The sequence below is a fragment of the Amblyomma maculatum genome, chromosome 4 (genome assembly GCF_055883805.1).
Source record: "Amblyomma maculatum isolate TAMU_Amacu chromosome 4, ASM5588380v1, whole genome shotgun sequence".
In the NCBI taxonomy this organism is placed as follows: domain Eukaryota; kingdom Metazoa; phylum Arthropoda; class Arachnida; order Ixodida; family Ixodidae; genus Amblyomma; species Amblyomma maculatum.
Window position 1 is genome coordinate 204,473,915 of NC_139347.1, and position 12,209 is coordinate 204,486,123.

The 12,209-nt window shown below is 46.8% G+C and overlaps 1 protein-coding gene across 3 annotated transcripts in view; it reads left to right on the forward strand.

Annotated features, from left to right (window-relative positions):
• Window positions 1-12,209, forward strand: part of RhoGAP15B (RhoGAP_ARAP and RA_ARAPs domain-containing protein RhoGAP15B) — a 119,733-nt gene that overhangs the window by 31,458 nt on the left and 76,066 nt on the right. For all 3 annotated transcript variants that reach the window (XM_084602937.1, XM_084602935.1, XM_084602936.1), the window contains one exon: window positions 2,239-2,316. In XM_084602937.1, the coding sequence (XP_084459063.1) occupies window positions 2,239-2,316 (78 nt within the window). The remainder of the gene's footprint in view (window positions 1-2,238; window positions 2,317-12,209) is intronic.

A 12,209-nucleotide genomic window follows, 5' to 3' on the forward strand; every position in this document is an offset into this window, starting at 1 on the left:
GAGAAGCAAGGTCAGATCGGAATCAAGTTTGGGCCCTTGGATCCTGAGCCGGACATGCTACCCCTAGGCCATGCAGTCATGTTCTTACGGCTCTCTGAAGTTAGGTTTTATGTCTTATGTCAGGTGGCTTTTCATCTAGTGTGGTATCTTAAAACTATGACAATGATTATGTGCGGGAGGATAAAAATGCAAAAAAAGACTACCGATTAAGCGAGTAGCGAAGTGAATTGATGCGAACCAAGGGTCTGGTAGGGCAGTCTGCAAGCGGAAGCAATTAATGCTCGCACATTATACCCTTCCGATTTTTAGCCAGTTCCTTGAAGTTGGAACTAGCCATCCCTTAGTACTCTAATATATGTCTGCACAGAAATTGACAGCATTGGCATTGAACATACTGACATTTGTCAGCATGCCACTGGTCATTGTCAACTTACTCTCGTGCAGTGTTGCCACATTCTGAACCATGCTTCTGCTAGCATGGTGAGTAGTAAAGTGGGGTGTCCGTCATCTTCAAAGACTGCCCAAAGGCTTCCCCACCAGAGGTGCCCTGTCAGAGGTACCCTGTCAGAGGTGGCTTGCAACATCAAATACTTTGGCAGGAGTACTGAGGGGCTGACAGTTGAAATTTTATAGTATACAGATATTTACGTCCTAACAACAGCAAATAGGCAAGAAAAACAGGCAATTTGGAACTGGCTAACAACAGGGGAGACCCCTTACTTGGCGTAGCCAAAGGTGCATGACATCCTGCATGACATCCTGCTTTGGACTCCCGGACCCGATTATAAAGCCACAAGGACCCACCAACTTCAATATCACAACTAATCCCAAACAAACAGTGGTTTTGGTTCCATTGCCCCGGGATATCGCCAAACCATTGCCACCAAGGCAAGGAGCGGCACGGCAAACCCACGGTAACGCATGGAATGCCAGCGACCTTCGAATCAACGCGAATGCAGGAAGGAGGCCGGCCAAGTTAGTGTGTCCCGCACATCGGGACGAGTAGCCCAGCCAGCACATCCCTGCACACAGAAGACAACAATGCTAGAGTGCTTTTGCGATACCTAGGGGTGAGGGGAAGAAGATAGAGACCGGAAAGCGTGGCGTGATATGGTCCATAGGGGCACGAAGAGTCGGATACGACTGAACGACTGAACTGAACTGAACTGAAGGGTGACTAGCGATACCTTACAGTGGTCACGGCTATTTTCAAGAAAGATAAGCATTTTAAAGCTTTTACAATGCCCTTCGGTTGCTTTTTTGCTGACTGAGTGATATTTACCTTGAACCGAGGAGAAACCACGCAACAACCATGATGTCACTCAGCCTCTGCCTAGCCGAGTAATAGCCATTCAGCTCACCATTCAGATCAACATTGTCTCGCCGATGGGTATAGTAATGTGATTTTGCTGCCTTGTTAATATCAGCAGCCATCATTCAGTGGGCATAGCTTGCCTAGAGACTGCCGCACAGATACGAAGAGAGGCTGGCCTGCAAAACGTGACGTCACTTTCACTTTGGTTTCTTAGCTTTAGCAGGGTTAAACCTTTGCCTAATTGTTTTTGACGCAGAACTAGGGAAGTGAAGGCCTGAGAAATGAAGTGAAACAAAAGGAGGGAGTCCATCCTGTGGGCTTTCAATGTCGCTGCTAGGCAGGAGCTGTAACCGTGAGGGTTCAGAAAGGAAGACATGCCAGGCTGACATTGGTGCCCGTGTTTTGCTGAGGGAAAAGCGACAGCAGAGTTGGATGTCTCGGGAGTACGCAACAGAAACTGCATAATATTGGTATGAATACACGTGGTATGGTGGGATACTGTGCACAGCTAGCTCGAATGCAAGCTTCCAAGCCAACTACACATGGGCATTGCTGATGCACACATGCATGTTCTCAGCACTAATTGCGACAGTGTTACGTTTGCATCTGTTGTTCTGAGATGCAGATAATGGGCACTAGGTGGATGAGTGTTCAAGGCATTGGCAAAGTCCGGAGGGAGGCGATCCTAGTGGTGTTGGAGGTCACAAGGCTTTAGAGTAATAGGCCATAAGCTTTTAGAGCAATAGCTGGGTGCAGGAATCATTGTAGAATAAATGGCATTTGCATGGTAATTCCTTGCAACTGAGATCGTGTCCTTGAAGGAAGGACAGGGGTAGCTTTTCTCAACAGAATCATTACATTCACAGATATGTGACCTAAGTAATTTATTATTTTGATAAAGCATACACCGAACTACTTTTCAGGCACTCTGCTGACAGGTATCTACCGGCTTGCTGGCTCAAGTTCCAAGATCAAGAAGCTGGTAGACCAAATGCTGAACAGTAAGTGATCAGAATGTCTTAAGTTTTAAATGCCCACAGGCTAATTGAAGGTTGAAGCTCTGCTTATGGGAGGTATACGTGTATGTTTTGGCCTCTTTTTTTTTTTTTTTAATCTCTTTTCTCCTTCTCCCCCATACATATAGCTCTCGTCTCAGCAGTTGTGCTAGACTGTTTTAATACAGGTCATTGTAAGATACACATCACTATCTGCTATCTTCCCAACCTTCCCTTTTATCAAGCTGTTCTATGCCGGTGCCAAATCTGTGTCACCACACTGATTTTAATCTTTGTTTCACTTGTTGTCCTTGCCTATGTAGTTGCATCAACATCCTCTTTTCGTTACTGTGGCTTTTTGTTATCAGTACTGTCAGCTCTTGTTATCAGTGCTTGTGGCCTTTTGTTATCAGTGCTGTGGCCTTTCAATTTTATTTATTTTTGGTTCCTGGCTTTGTTTGGTTGGCACTTGAATGCATCCTGCTTCCTTGTGCACATTGGAAATTGCTGGAAGGAAGTGTCACCCGCATTGCTTTGCATAAAAAAGCAAACACAAAGCGTTAACATGAGACACTTCGAGGTATGTATTTATGTGATTGTATACGTTAAGCTTGCTCATAATCGGGTGGGCAGAGTGTTCCTAGGAGATTGTGGCTGGTGCCAAACTGTGTTTCGTCATCCCCAGCCAAGAACAAAAATTTGGGGTAATCAATTTATAATTGATGCAGAGGTAATGTGAAGCATATACCTTTTTGGCTCTGCTTATGTAGTAATGAGGAGCACATTAATGTTTCTTTTCATATTTAACTTGCTTGTAACATCCAAGTCTTTCAATGTACTACACAGTTTCGTCTTTTCTCCTGTTCCCTACAAAAGGAAAGGCGAGACTTCTCTCATTTCACAACCTGTCAAGCACAGCATGTGGCTTTTCCGTTTAAGGTGAATTTCTTGCCTGCAATTTTGCGTCGAATAGCAGATTTAAGCATTTTATATGGAACAATGCCTTAGGAGCTACTTAATTTATTTTTGGTGCTATTTTTATTAGTTTCTTACGGACGTCAGTAGGAACAGCAGTGTGATGGACAAACAACGAGTTGACCTGGTTTACACAAAAGTGTGATGAGCAGCTTAAGAACTCTGGAGAGATTTAAATAATGCAATCCCAAACTGCTTCAGGCGAATGACAGCCAAAAAACTGACATTGGCACGCTAATGTATGAAGGTAGCAGGTATATCGACATTACTCAGGAGGCTACTGTTCAGATGCGCATGCCAAAATCGAGTGAAGCCAGAGCTTTTGTGCCTTAATGCACAGTCTCCCATTCATCACCACCGTGCCAGTGCTACGCCTGTTTGCCCTTCTTTGCTTTTCAAACCCCAGTCAAGTCTTTCAGTGCCTTCTCTTTCTCAACAACCAGCACAGTCTTCTTTCTTTGTCCATAGCCACCATATCTGCACTTGTGCGTTGCATAGTTTGCCCCAGGGTCTTTAAAAAGTTGGCTTCTCCTGTGGCTCTTGAGTCCGGTGGCGAAGGTCACTTTAGCTGCCTTGAAGAAGTCTAAAAAAGAAAAAAATTCCCACTATTACACATTCAGATACCATTCCTTGAGACCTTCCATTAGAAGGAATTATGGTACGCAACTGCTCAATTGGCAAATTCCTAACTGCTTGAATATTTTCCCATGTTTAGTCAAAATCATTGATTGTTCTTCTTCCCTGCTTTCCTTCAGAAAAGTGTGAAAACTTTTTTGTGCATAATATGTAAGCATAGTTGCAGGTTTTGGTCAGTAACGCTGCTTATCAATAGCATATGATAATTTAACGTTGTTCTGTAAAGTTATCATTTTTCACTGCGTGAAATATGCCCACTGATTGATTTTGTATTTTATTATTCAAATCACACTGTTAATTTGTTCTGCACTTAGATTGTTACATGTTTGTTCTGCACATAATAGTGCTGGTTTCAATATTGCGTTTTATTATTTCTTCTGAAATCGACAGATTCCCTCTGTTCATGTGTAAGTTTGGTTTATATTGCTACGGGTCGACTCATCGAAAATGAGGCAGACGAAGCGTGTGTGCGTTTGGCACTGGCTCGGGGCCAAAATCCTGGTCATCGGTTTGTGTTTTAACATCCGGTGCTCCTTGTGCTTGTGTCACATTATACCTGTCTTCTACGTGTTGTGCGTGCCTCCTGCCACATAACATCTTGGTGGAGGTGCGGATTTTCCCATCCTCAGCATCCTGACTTATTGCACCATGGAGCTTCGCAGCGGTCGCTACACCGGCACTGCCACCCAGACTCCCAAAGTCCCACTGCCCCTACATTCATGGTCATGGCTCATCTCAGTGATCCCGGCATCTTTTCCGGTGCCTCAGGTGACAATGTGCACAAACGGATCTCGATGTACAAACGTGTCGGCACCCATAACAGATGGGACCCCACCGTCATACTGGCAAACATAATTTTCTATTTGTCTGGCACAGCGAGACGATGGTTCGAAACACATGAGGACGAATTAACGAGTTGGGAGATCTTCAAAAGAAAAGCTTCATGCTCTCTTCGGACCACCAGACGCTTTGAAGCTCGCAGCCATAAAACACCTTGAGTCGTGTGCGCAGTCTCCCACTGAAAGCTACGTCACCTACATACAAGACGTGCTAGCCTTAGGGGGAGACGCGGGTCGAAAAACGGCGATTTTCAGTAAAAAAGTCACTTTTGTGATTTTGACTGTTTCAGCAACACTGGTCCTTCCTCTTTAATATATAAAAAAAATCAGAGCCGAAAACAGTCGCGAAATCATTTAAAAAGTCTGTTAAAGCACGCAAGGTGGCTAAAGAAGGGGCAGATACGACCCATGTTCAAGCGCGTGACGCGTCAAATCGCGGCGTCGCACGCCACTGAAATTTTGCAAGGCGGCAGGCCTACGCTTTTTCTCCCTAAAGCTGGCTTTGCCGCTTCACAAACCCCCAGCAAGTAATAAAAAAAAAAAGTTTCGCCGCCCAAACCTAGCATTTTCACTGGCCATTTAAATCACGTGGTGCGATTTCGACCACGCCATTGGCTGTCAGTGTGGGAAGCGGCCATTGCTCGTCTGCTCTTCATGCGACGCGTAGCTCGCTGTCACGCTTGCCCGCTAGTTTTCTCTCGGCGTGTTTTCAAAATTTCACGCATCTTCGTGCTCGTCGCTGCGATAGAATCCGAGAAGAAACGTGACTTTCGGTGTCAAAAGTACCGATCAAACCACGCGTTCAAGGGAAGTCACCGGCAAAGGGAAACGGCGTGCAGTGGAGACGTCCGCGGAAGCTAGGCCTAACCTCGGCGGAGGCGACACTTTTGACAGCTCGAAGCCGGCTGGGCACTGAAGTTTCAGTGACAGCTTAGACGATTTCGTCAGTGCATTGGATAAGAAGATAAGGATCTTCGAGCGTTGAGGAGACCTAGTACGGCGAGTGCCTTTATCGGCGAGATCGGTGCCGCGAACGCACTGGCGAGCGAGCAGCATGTCGGGAGCGCGGACGGTGCTAACTTTCCGTTCGCGAGTTGGCCAAGAAGTGAAAAGGACTCTAGTCGTTTCTAGAGCTGCGTTGCAGCAGTGTAGCGTGTGCCACGTCCGTTGTGTCGTAGTCGTGCGCGGTGTGCAGCTCCGGTGGACAACGCCCTTCAGCCAGCCCGAGGGAGATTTCTGCCGTGAACGTCAATGCAGGGGTTGCGGCGCTCGTTATTGGTGCTGGATACAATCAACTTTCCCGATTTTGTGTGGTTCTTGGTTTGCCGAAACAAGTGCACCATAAGGAGTTTAATGCCATAACAAAAAATGTGCACCTTGTGGTTACAAAGCAGTGGCTGACAGAAGCAAGGTCTCAGCATCACTAAATAGCCAAGAAAGCACGCCTTGAGAATGCTGCTCACAATGTCACTGTTGGAGCAACATATGATGCTGGTGAATTCTAAAACTGTGCACTGTATCATAATACCCTGGCCTGCATTGTGTGCAATTTTCATGCAGATAGTGCTGCTACAACAGCAATAAACAGCTTTTGTATCTTTAAATCGCATTTTTCTCGAATTCGTATTTTGGGCCGAATATGAGTTTTGTGCACAATATTTTATGTCGTTATTTTAGTTCAATCAACACCAAATTTGGCATGCATAATCTTTAGGATGTGTAGAATGCAAGTATCTAGGTTTAAATGCAATCAACAGTATTTTTGGGCACGCAAATTAAAAAAATTATCTGGTGCTAGCCACTAAAAACAAGGCACCAGATATAAAATTGTCTCAAAACATTGCATGCCAAGGGAATGTTGCTATGTTGCTTATTTGCACTCAGTGGAGTGTTGGGGACAAGAAGAAGTAGTTGGCTCTGCCCTACCATGCTTGCTGCTGTGTACAGCAGCTGCACAAACATGCATTGTTTTTCACTTATGCATGGCATTTAGAATATGAAAACCTTAAGCTATTTTAAAACTAAAAGCATATTTAGAAAGAGGAGATCAATCTCTATAAGTGGTGCAATTTTCATTCACCTAGCATCAATATTAAGAAAAAAATGTTTTCGAGTAGCATCTCCCCTTAGGTCACCAGGTCGACACCACCATGACTGAATCTGCAAAAATGGGTCACGTTTTAAAAGGCATTGCGGACGATGCCTTCCATTTTCTCCGCTGCAAGGGCTCTGGTACCATGGATGGCCTTATCAAGGAGGGCCGTTTCTTCGAGCAAGTGAAGAGCCGGCGCATATTTGCACAGTTTCAACGGCTTCCCCATGCGACGGCCACATCTTAGTGTGCTATGCAGCAGCCACCAACTAGCACACGTTCTGCTTCGCCTCTTAACGTCACCGACACCGTCACCAGGATTGTTCGCCGTGAAATGGAGGCCTGTGCTCCTACACCACCCCAAACCACCGTCCCCGGCCACTCCTTGCCAGATGTTTCCCTTATTCAGGCCGTCATGCGAGAGGAACTTGCAAACTTGAACCTCATACCTGCTGTCCGCTCCATCGAAAACCCCAGCATCCGGCAACCAAACACGAATGTCGATACCGTCGATACCGAAATCCAGCAGTATGGCAGACGCCTGACGATCGCCTCACATGTTTCAAGTGTTCCTACGTTGCTCATATATCCCGGCATTGCCAAAGTCAATGGTCTCCAATTCCTCACACCGAGTTTTCCTATGACTACCATCCAGATATGCCCCACTGTTCTCCACTCCAACCACAGCCTGACCACTCAGATTCGGACAACGATTTGCCACCTCCCGACCATGTCGGTCTTCCCACTCTCCATCTCCACGAGGCCGTCGTTTTCGATCCCTGCAGCCCCCTCGATCCTCGGCTGCAGCCTCATACGGCCGACCTGACTTGGAAAGCTAGCTCATGCAGCTCCCGGAGGTGACGCTGTATCCACAACCAGGCCCACAAATCCTCTACAGACCTCACGCTTTGTGTTGATGGTGTTCCCATGCGTGCACTTGTAGACAGTGGAGCGTATATCTCTGTCATGAGTGCAAACTTTTGTCATCGTTGACCTAAAGTTCTCACGCTGGCTCGGTCTCGGGTGCGTGTCGCGGACGACGGAACGGTTGTTGGTGACGGACTCTGCTGTGCTCGTGTTAGTGTTGCTGGCCAACACCTTCCAGTGCAGTTCACTGTTTTGAACCCTCAAGGGGAACACTGTGTCACTGCCGTTGATCAATTTCAGCTATTCAGCCCAAGTGCTTCCACCTGGCGTGACGATGTTCTCACCTCTTGGCTAGTTGCCCCATTGGACCATGCCCCGGCATACCCTGCCACGATCCTACTCCAACTGACGCGATCATGGCAATGATGCACTCCGATTTGTTGCCTGCTCATTCTTGTGAGCTGCATGCGCTTCTAGAGTCCTATTCCGACATCTTTGACCTTCATAGCAGCAGCGCCTTAGGCTAAGCTCTTACTGTCATGCACTGCATCGACACCGGCAACTCTCCTCCTATCCGCTGCCGACCATACCATGTCTCCCATGCAGGAAGACAAGTAATCCAGGTGAAAGTGGCAAAAGTGCTGAAGAAGAACACATTGAGCCCTCTCACAGTCACTGTGCTTCGCCCGTCATCTTGGTCAAGAAAAAAGATGGCTCGTGGCGATTTTGTGTGGATTACAGTCACCTGAATAAGATCACTAAAAAAGATGCCTATCTGCTTCCTCGTATGGACGATGCTGTGGATTGCCTCTACGGAGCCAAATTCTTCTCCTCCATTGACCTACTATCTGGCTATTGGCAAATTGCTGTGGATGAACAGGACCGGAGAAGACTACGTTTATCACCCCGGATGGTATATATCAGTTTAAGGTTATGCCTTTCGGCTTATGTAATGCTCCAGACACTTTTGAACGCATGATAGACTCCTTGCTGCAAGGATTTAAATGGTCCACTTGCCTGTGCTATTTAGACGATGTAATTGTGCTTTCACCCACATTTTCGCCCCACATGACACACCTGTCTAAAGTTCTTTCACTCTTCTGCCATGCCTGGCTACAGCTCAACTCTTAAAATTGCGTTTCTTCTGTTTTCAGCTGATATACTAGGCCATGTCATCGATGCTATGCAGTTCGTCCCGATCCAGAGAAGATCCGAGCAGTAAAGGACTTCCCGGTGCCCCATTCGAGCAATGACGTCGGAAGTTTTTGGTCGTTGTTCCTACTTTCGTAGGTTCATTCAAAATTTTGCCGCCATTGCTCAGCTGCTCGCATATCTTCTTGAAAAGAATAAGTTTTTGCTGGGGGTCGTCCCAAGACCAAGCCTTTGCCCAGCTTATAAGAAAGCTTGCCACCCCTCCGGTATTAGCACAGCTTGATGTGTCAGCACCTACGGAAGTCCGCACAGATGCCAGTGGTCATGGCAGTGGGGTCATCCTTACCCAGCGTTAATCCGGCACTCATCGCGTAATTGCCTATGCTAGCCGCCTCCTACAGTCTTCAGAGAAGAACTGCTCCATCATTGAATGAGAGTGCTTGGCCCTTGTCTGGGCTGTTAAAAAATTTCAACCTTACCTATAGGGCGTGATGATCTGTGACAGTTGTCACAGTCATGCCCTGTGCTGGCTTTCTTCTCTGAAGGATCTTATTTGTCGCCTCAACCGTTGGGCGCTAAGACTTCAAGAATTTGACTACACTGTGATCTACAATTCTGGCCGATTGCACAAAGATGCCGACTGCCTCTCTCATTACCCTGTTGCCCAGACCGACACTCCCACAAGCGCATGCATCATTGACCTGTTCTCTCTCTCACCATTTACAACTATTGGCAAAGAACAGCGTCAGGATGCGGAACTTCTCTCCATCATTAACCGCCTAACATCCGCCCAAACAGACCCTTCACTGAACCGCTTTACTCTCGTTGATGACATTTTATACAGCCGGAACCTTCAGTCTACTGGCCCTGACCTTTTCCTAGTCATTCCCAAGCACTTACGAACAGTTGTTCTTCACGAACTCCATGATCTCCAAACTGCTGGCCATCTAGGCGTTACTCGCACGTATGACCGCGTCCGTCGTCGCTTCTTCTAACCTGGCCACTATCGTGCAGTGCATAATTTACGTTGGTGCTTGCGATGATTGGCAGCGTCGCAAACGGCCTGCATCTGCTCCCGCTGGCTTTCTTCAGCTCATCGACATCTTTCCAGAACCATTCTACCTTGTCGGCTTTTACCTCCTTTTCTTGAGTCCACTTCTGGCAATAGATGGGTTGTAGTAGCCACAGATTATGCCATCCAGTATGCAATAATGCTCGTGCTCCCTACGAGCACTGCCGCTGATGTGGCCGACTTTATTCTTCACGACCTCATTTTGTGTCGTGGAGCTCCCGCCAACTGCTCATTGATCGTGGCCGCACTTTCCTTTCAGCAGTTGTGGACGAGATTCTTTGCGCGTGCTCAACTAAGCACAAGTTGATGACCGCTTACCACCTACAAACAAATGGCCTGACTAAGCGGCTCACTCGCACTCTTACTGATATACTCACCATGTACATCTCTGATCACTGTGACTGGGATGTCGCCCTTCCATATGTTAGTATGTTTGCGTATAACTCATCCCGTCACGACACTGCTGACTATGTTTTATCTCTTGTACGGCTGTGAGCCTCAACTGCCACTTGACACATTGTTTCAAACATTTGGTCCCCCCCATTTTGAATACGCCCGTGAAGCCATTGCCTGTGCCGACCATGCTCGCCAAGTCACCCGTTCCCGCTTGCAAATCTCCCAAGCTTCTCAGCAAGAGCACTGCAACAGCCGCAACCTCGACAGCTCTTTCTTACCTGGATCCCTTGTGTTGCTTTGGGTGCCTTCTCATCGTATTAGGCTTTCGGAAAATCTTATTTCGCAATATATGGCCCGTATTGTGGGCTACGCCAAGCCACCTCCGTCACCTACGAGATTGAACCTGCCTTCCCCGAATGCACTTCCCATACCGCACCCTCCGATATTGTTCACGTCTCATGCCTTAAGCCCTACAATCTACCTTGCTCTGACACTCCCTAGGAAGCAGCGCGACGGTGCTTCTGTGCCCGGGGGCCAATGCTGCGGGCCGACTCATTGGAGATGAGGCAGATGAAATGTGCGTGCACTTGGCGCGTGCTCGGGGCCCAAATCCTGGGCAGCAGTCTGTGTTTGTAACGTCCGGTGCTCCCTGTGTTTGTGTCGCGTTGTACCAGTATTATACATGGTGTGCACGCCTCCTGTTAGTAACAATATGCAATCATTGCTATGTGTTGTGCTGCTATCGCCTTTTGCCTCTGCCCCTTGGCGCTGCTTATGTATTATTGTCTTAAGCACAATAAACAAACTATTAGTACCGAATATAGTATCAAGCAAGGGGTATTCTGAAGCAGTGTTTGATGCGTTTGATGTTTCCCACAGAAATTTGCGGGTTGTTTTTCAACCAGTGAATATGCCGCTGCAGGCAGTTAGCTTTAAGTTGACTGTAGGTTTCTGATGGCTTTTGCTACCCTCCAGATGGCAGAGGCCTCTGGCACACAGTTGACAGCTTTCGCCTTCATGGTGCTGCTGATGCCTTTGCATTCAAATAAAGCAAAACCTTATTAACTTTTGTTTATTAGCTGTTCATATTCTAGAGATAAAGGACAAAATAGACGCGATGTTATCACTGCTCAGCATCTTGCGCGCTGCCAAGAAATGCACAGTTGAATATGCGATGGTGACGGCGCAAAACTGACACCCTAACGAATGCTTTTTTTAAATTCTCAGTGACAAAAGTAGGGGGGGGGGTACATAATGCAAGGGGGTCGTTATGCTTGTAAATAAGTACGCTAAATTTACCATAATGCAAATGGTTTGAACCGTGAAGTTCAAATTACCGAGCTTTTACTGTATTCGCTTGCATATGAGCGGCCGGGTCTGGGGGAAGCAGCATGAGCAAAAGCGCGGCCGCTGTTAGCCATCGTGACTGCTTCTCCACATGTCACTAGTGTTGGGGGCGAAGCATTCCGATACAAATAAGGAAGTGCTCTCGGCTCGTCATTATTTCTACGTACCAGATCTGTTTCTAAATTTCTTCCCTTTTAGGCCAATGCAAATACGGACTCAATTCTGCGAGAGCTAAGAAAGGAGCTGTGCATACTTTGTTTGTAAATGGTAATCTGCACTTTTATGCAGGGAAAGTCTCACAGGGTGTGCACAGGTCCTTGAAAACCTTGGAAACCCGTGAATTTGAAATTTTCGTTTTCAAGGCCCTTGAGAATCCTGGAATATTTGCTGCTCCTTGAAAATCCTTGAATTCCTAGTGTACTGCATGCAAATGGTTATTAATCAGAAAAAAAATGCAGTTAAAATATTTGTATTCTCAATAATGTGTTTCAGTATCTGCGTTTCAGGCATAAGAAATCAGTTT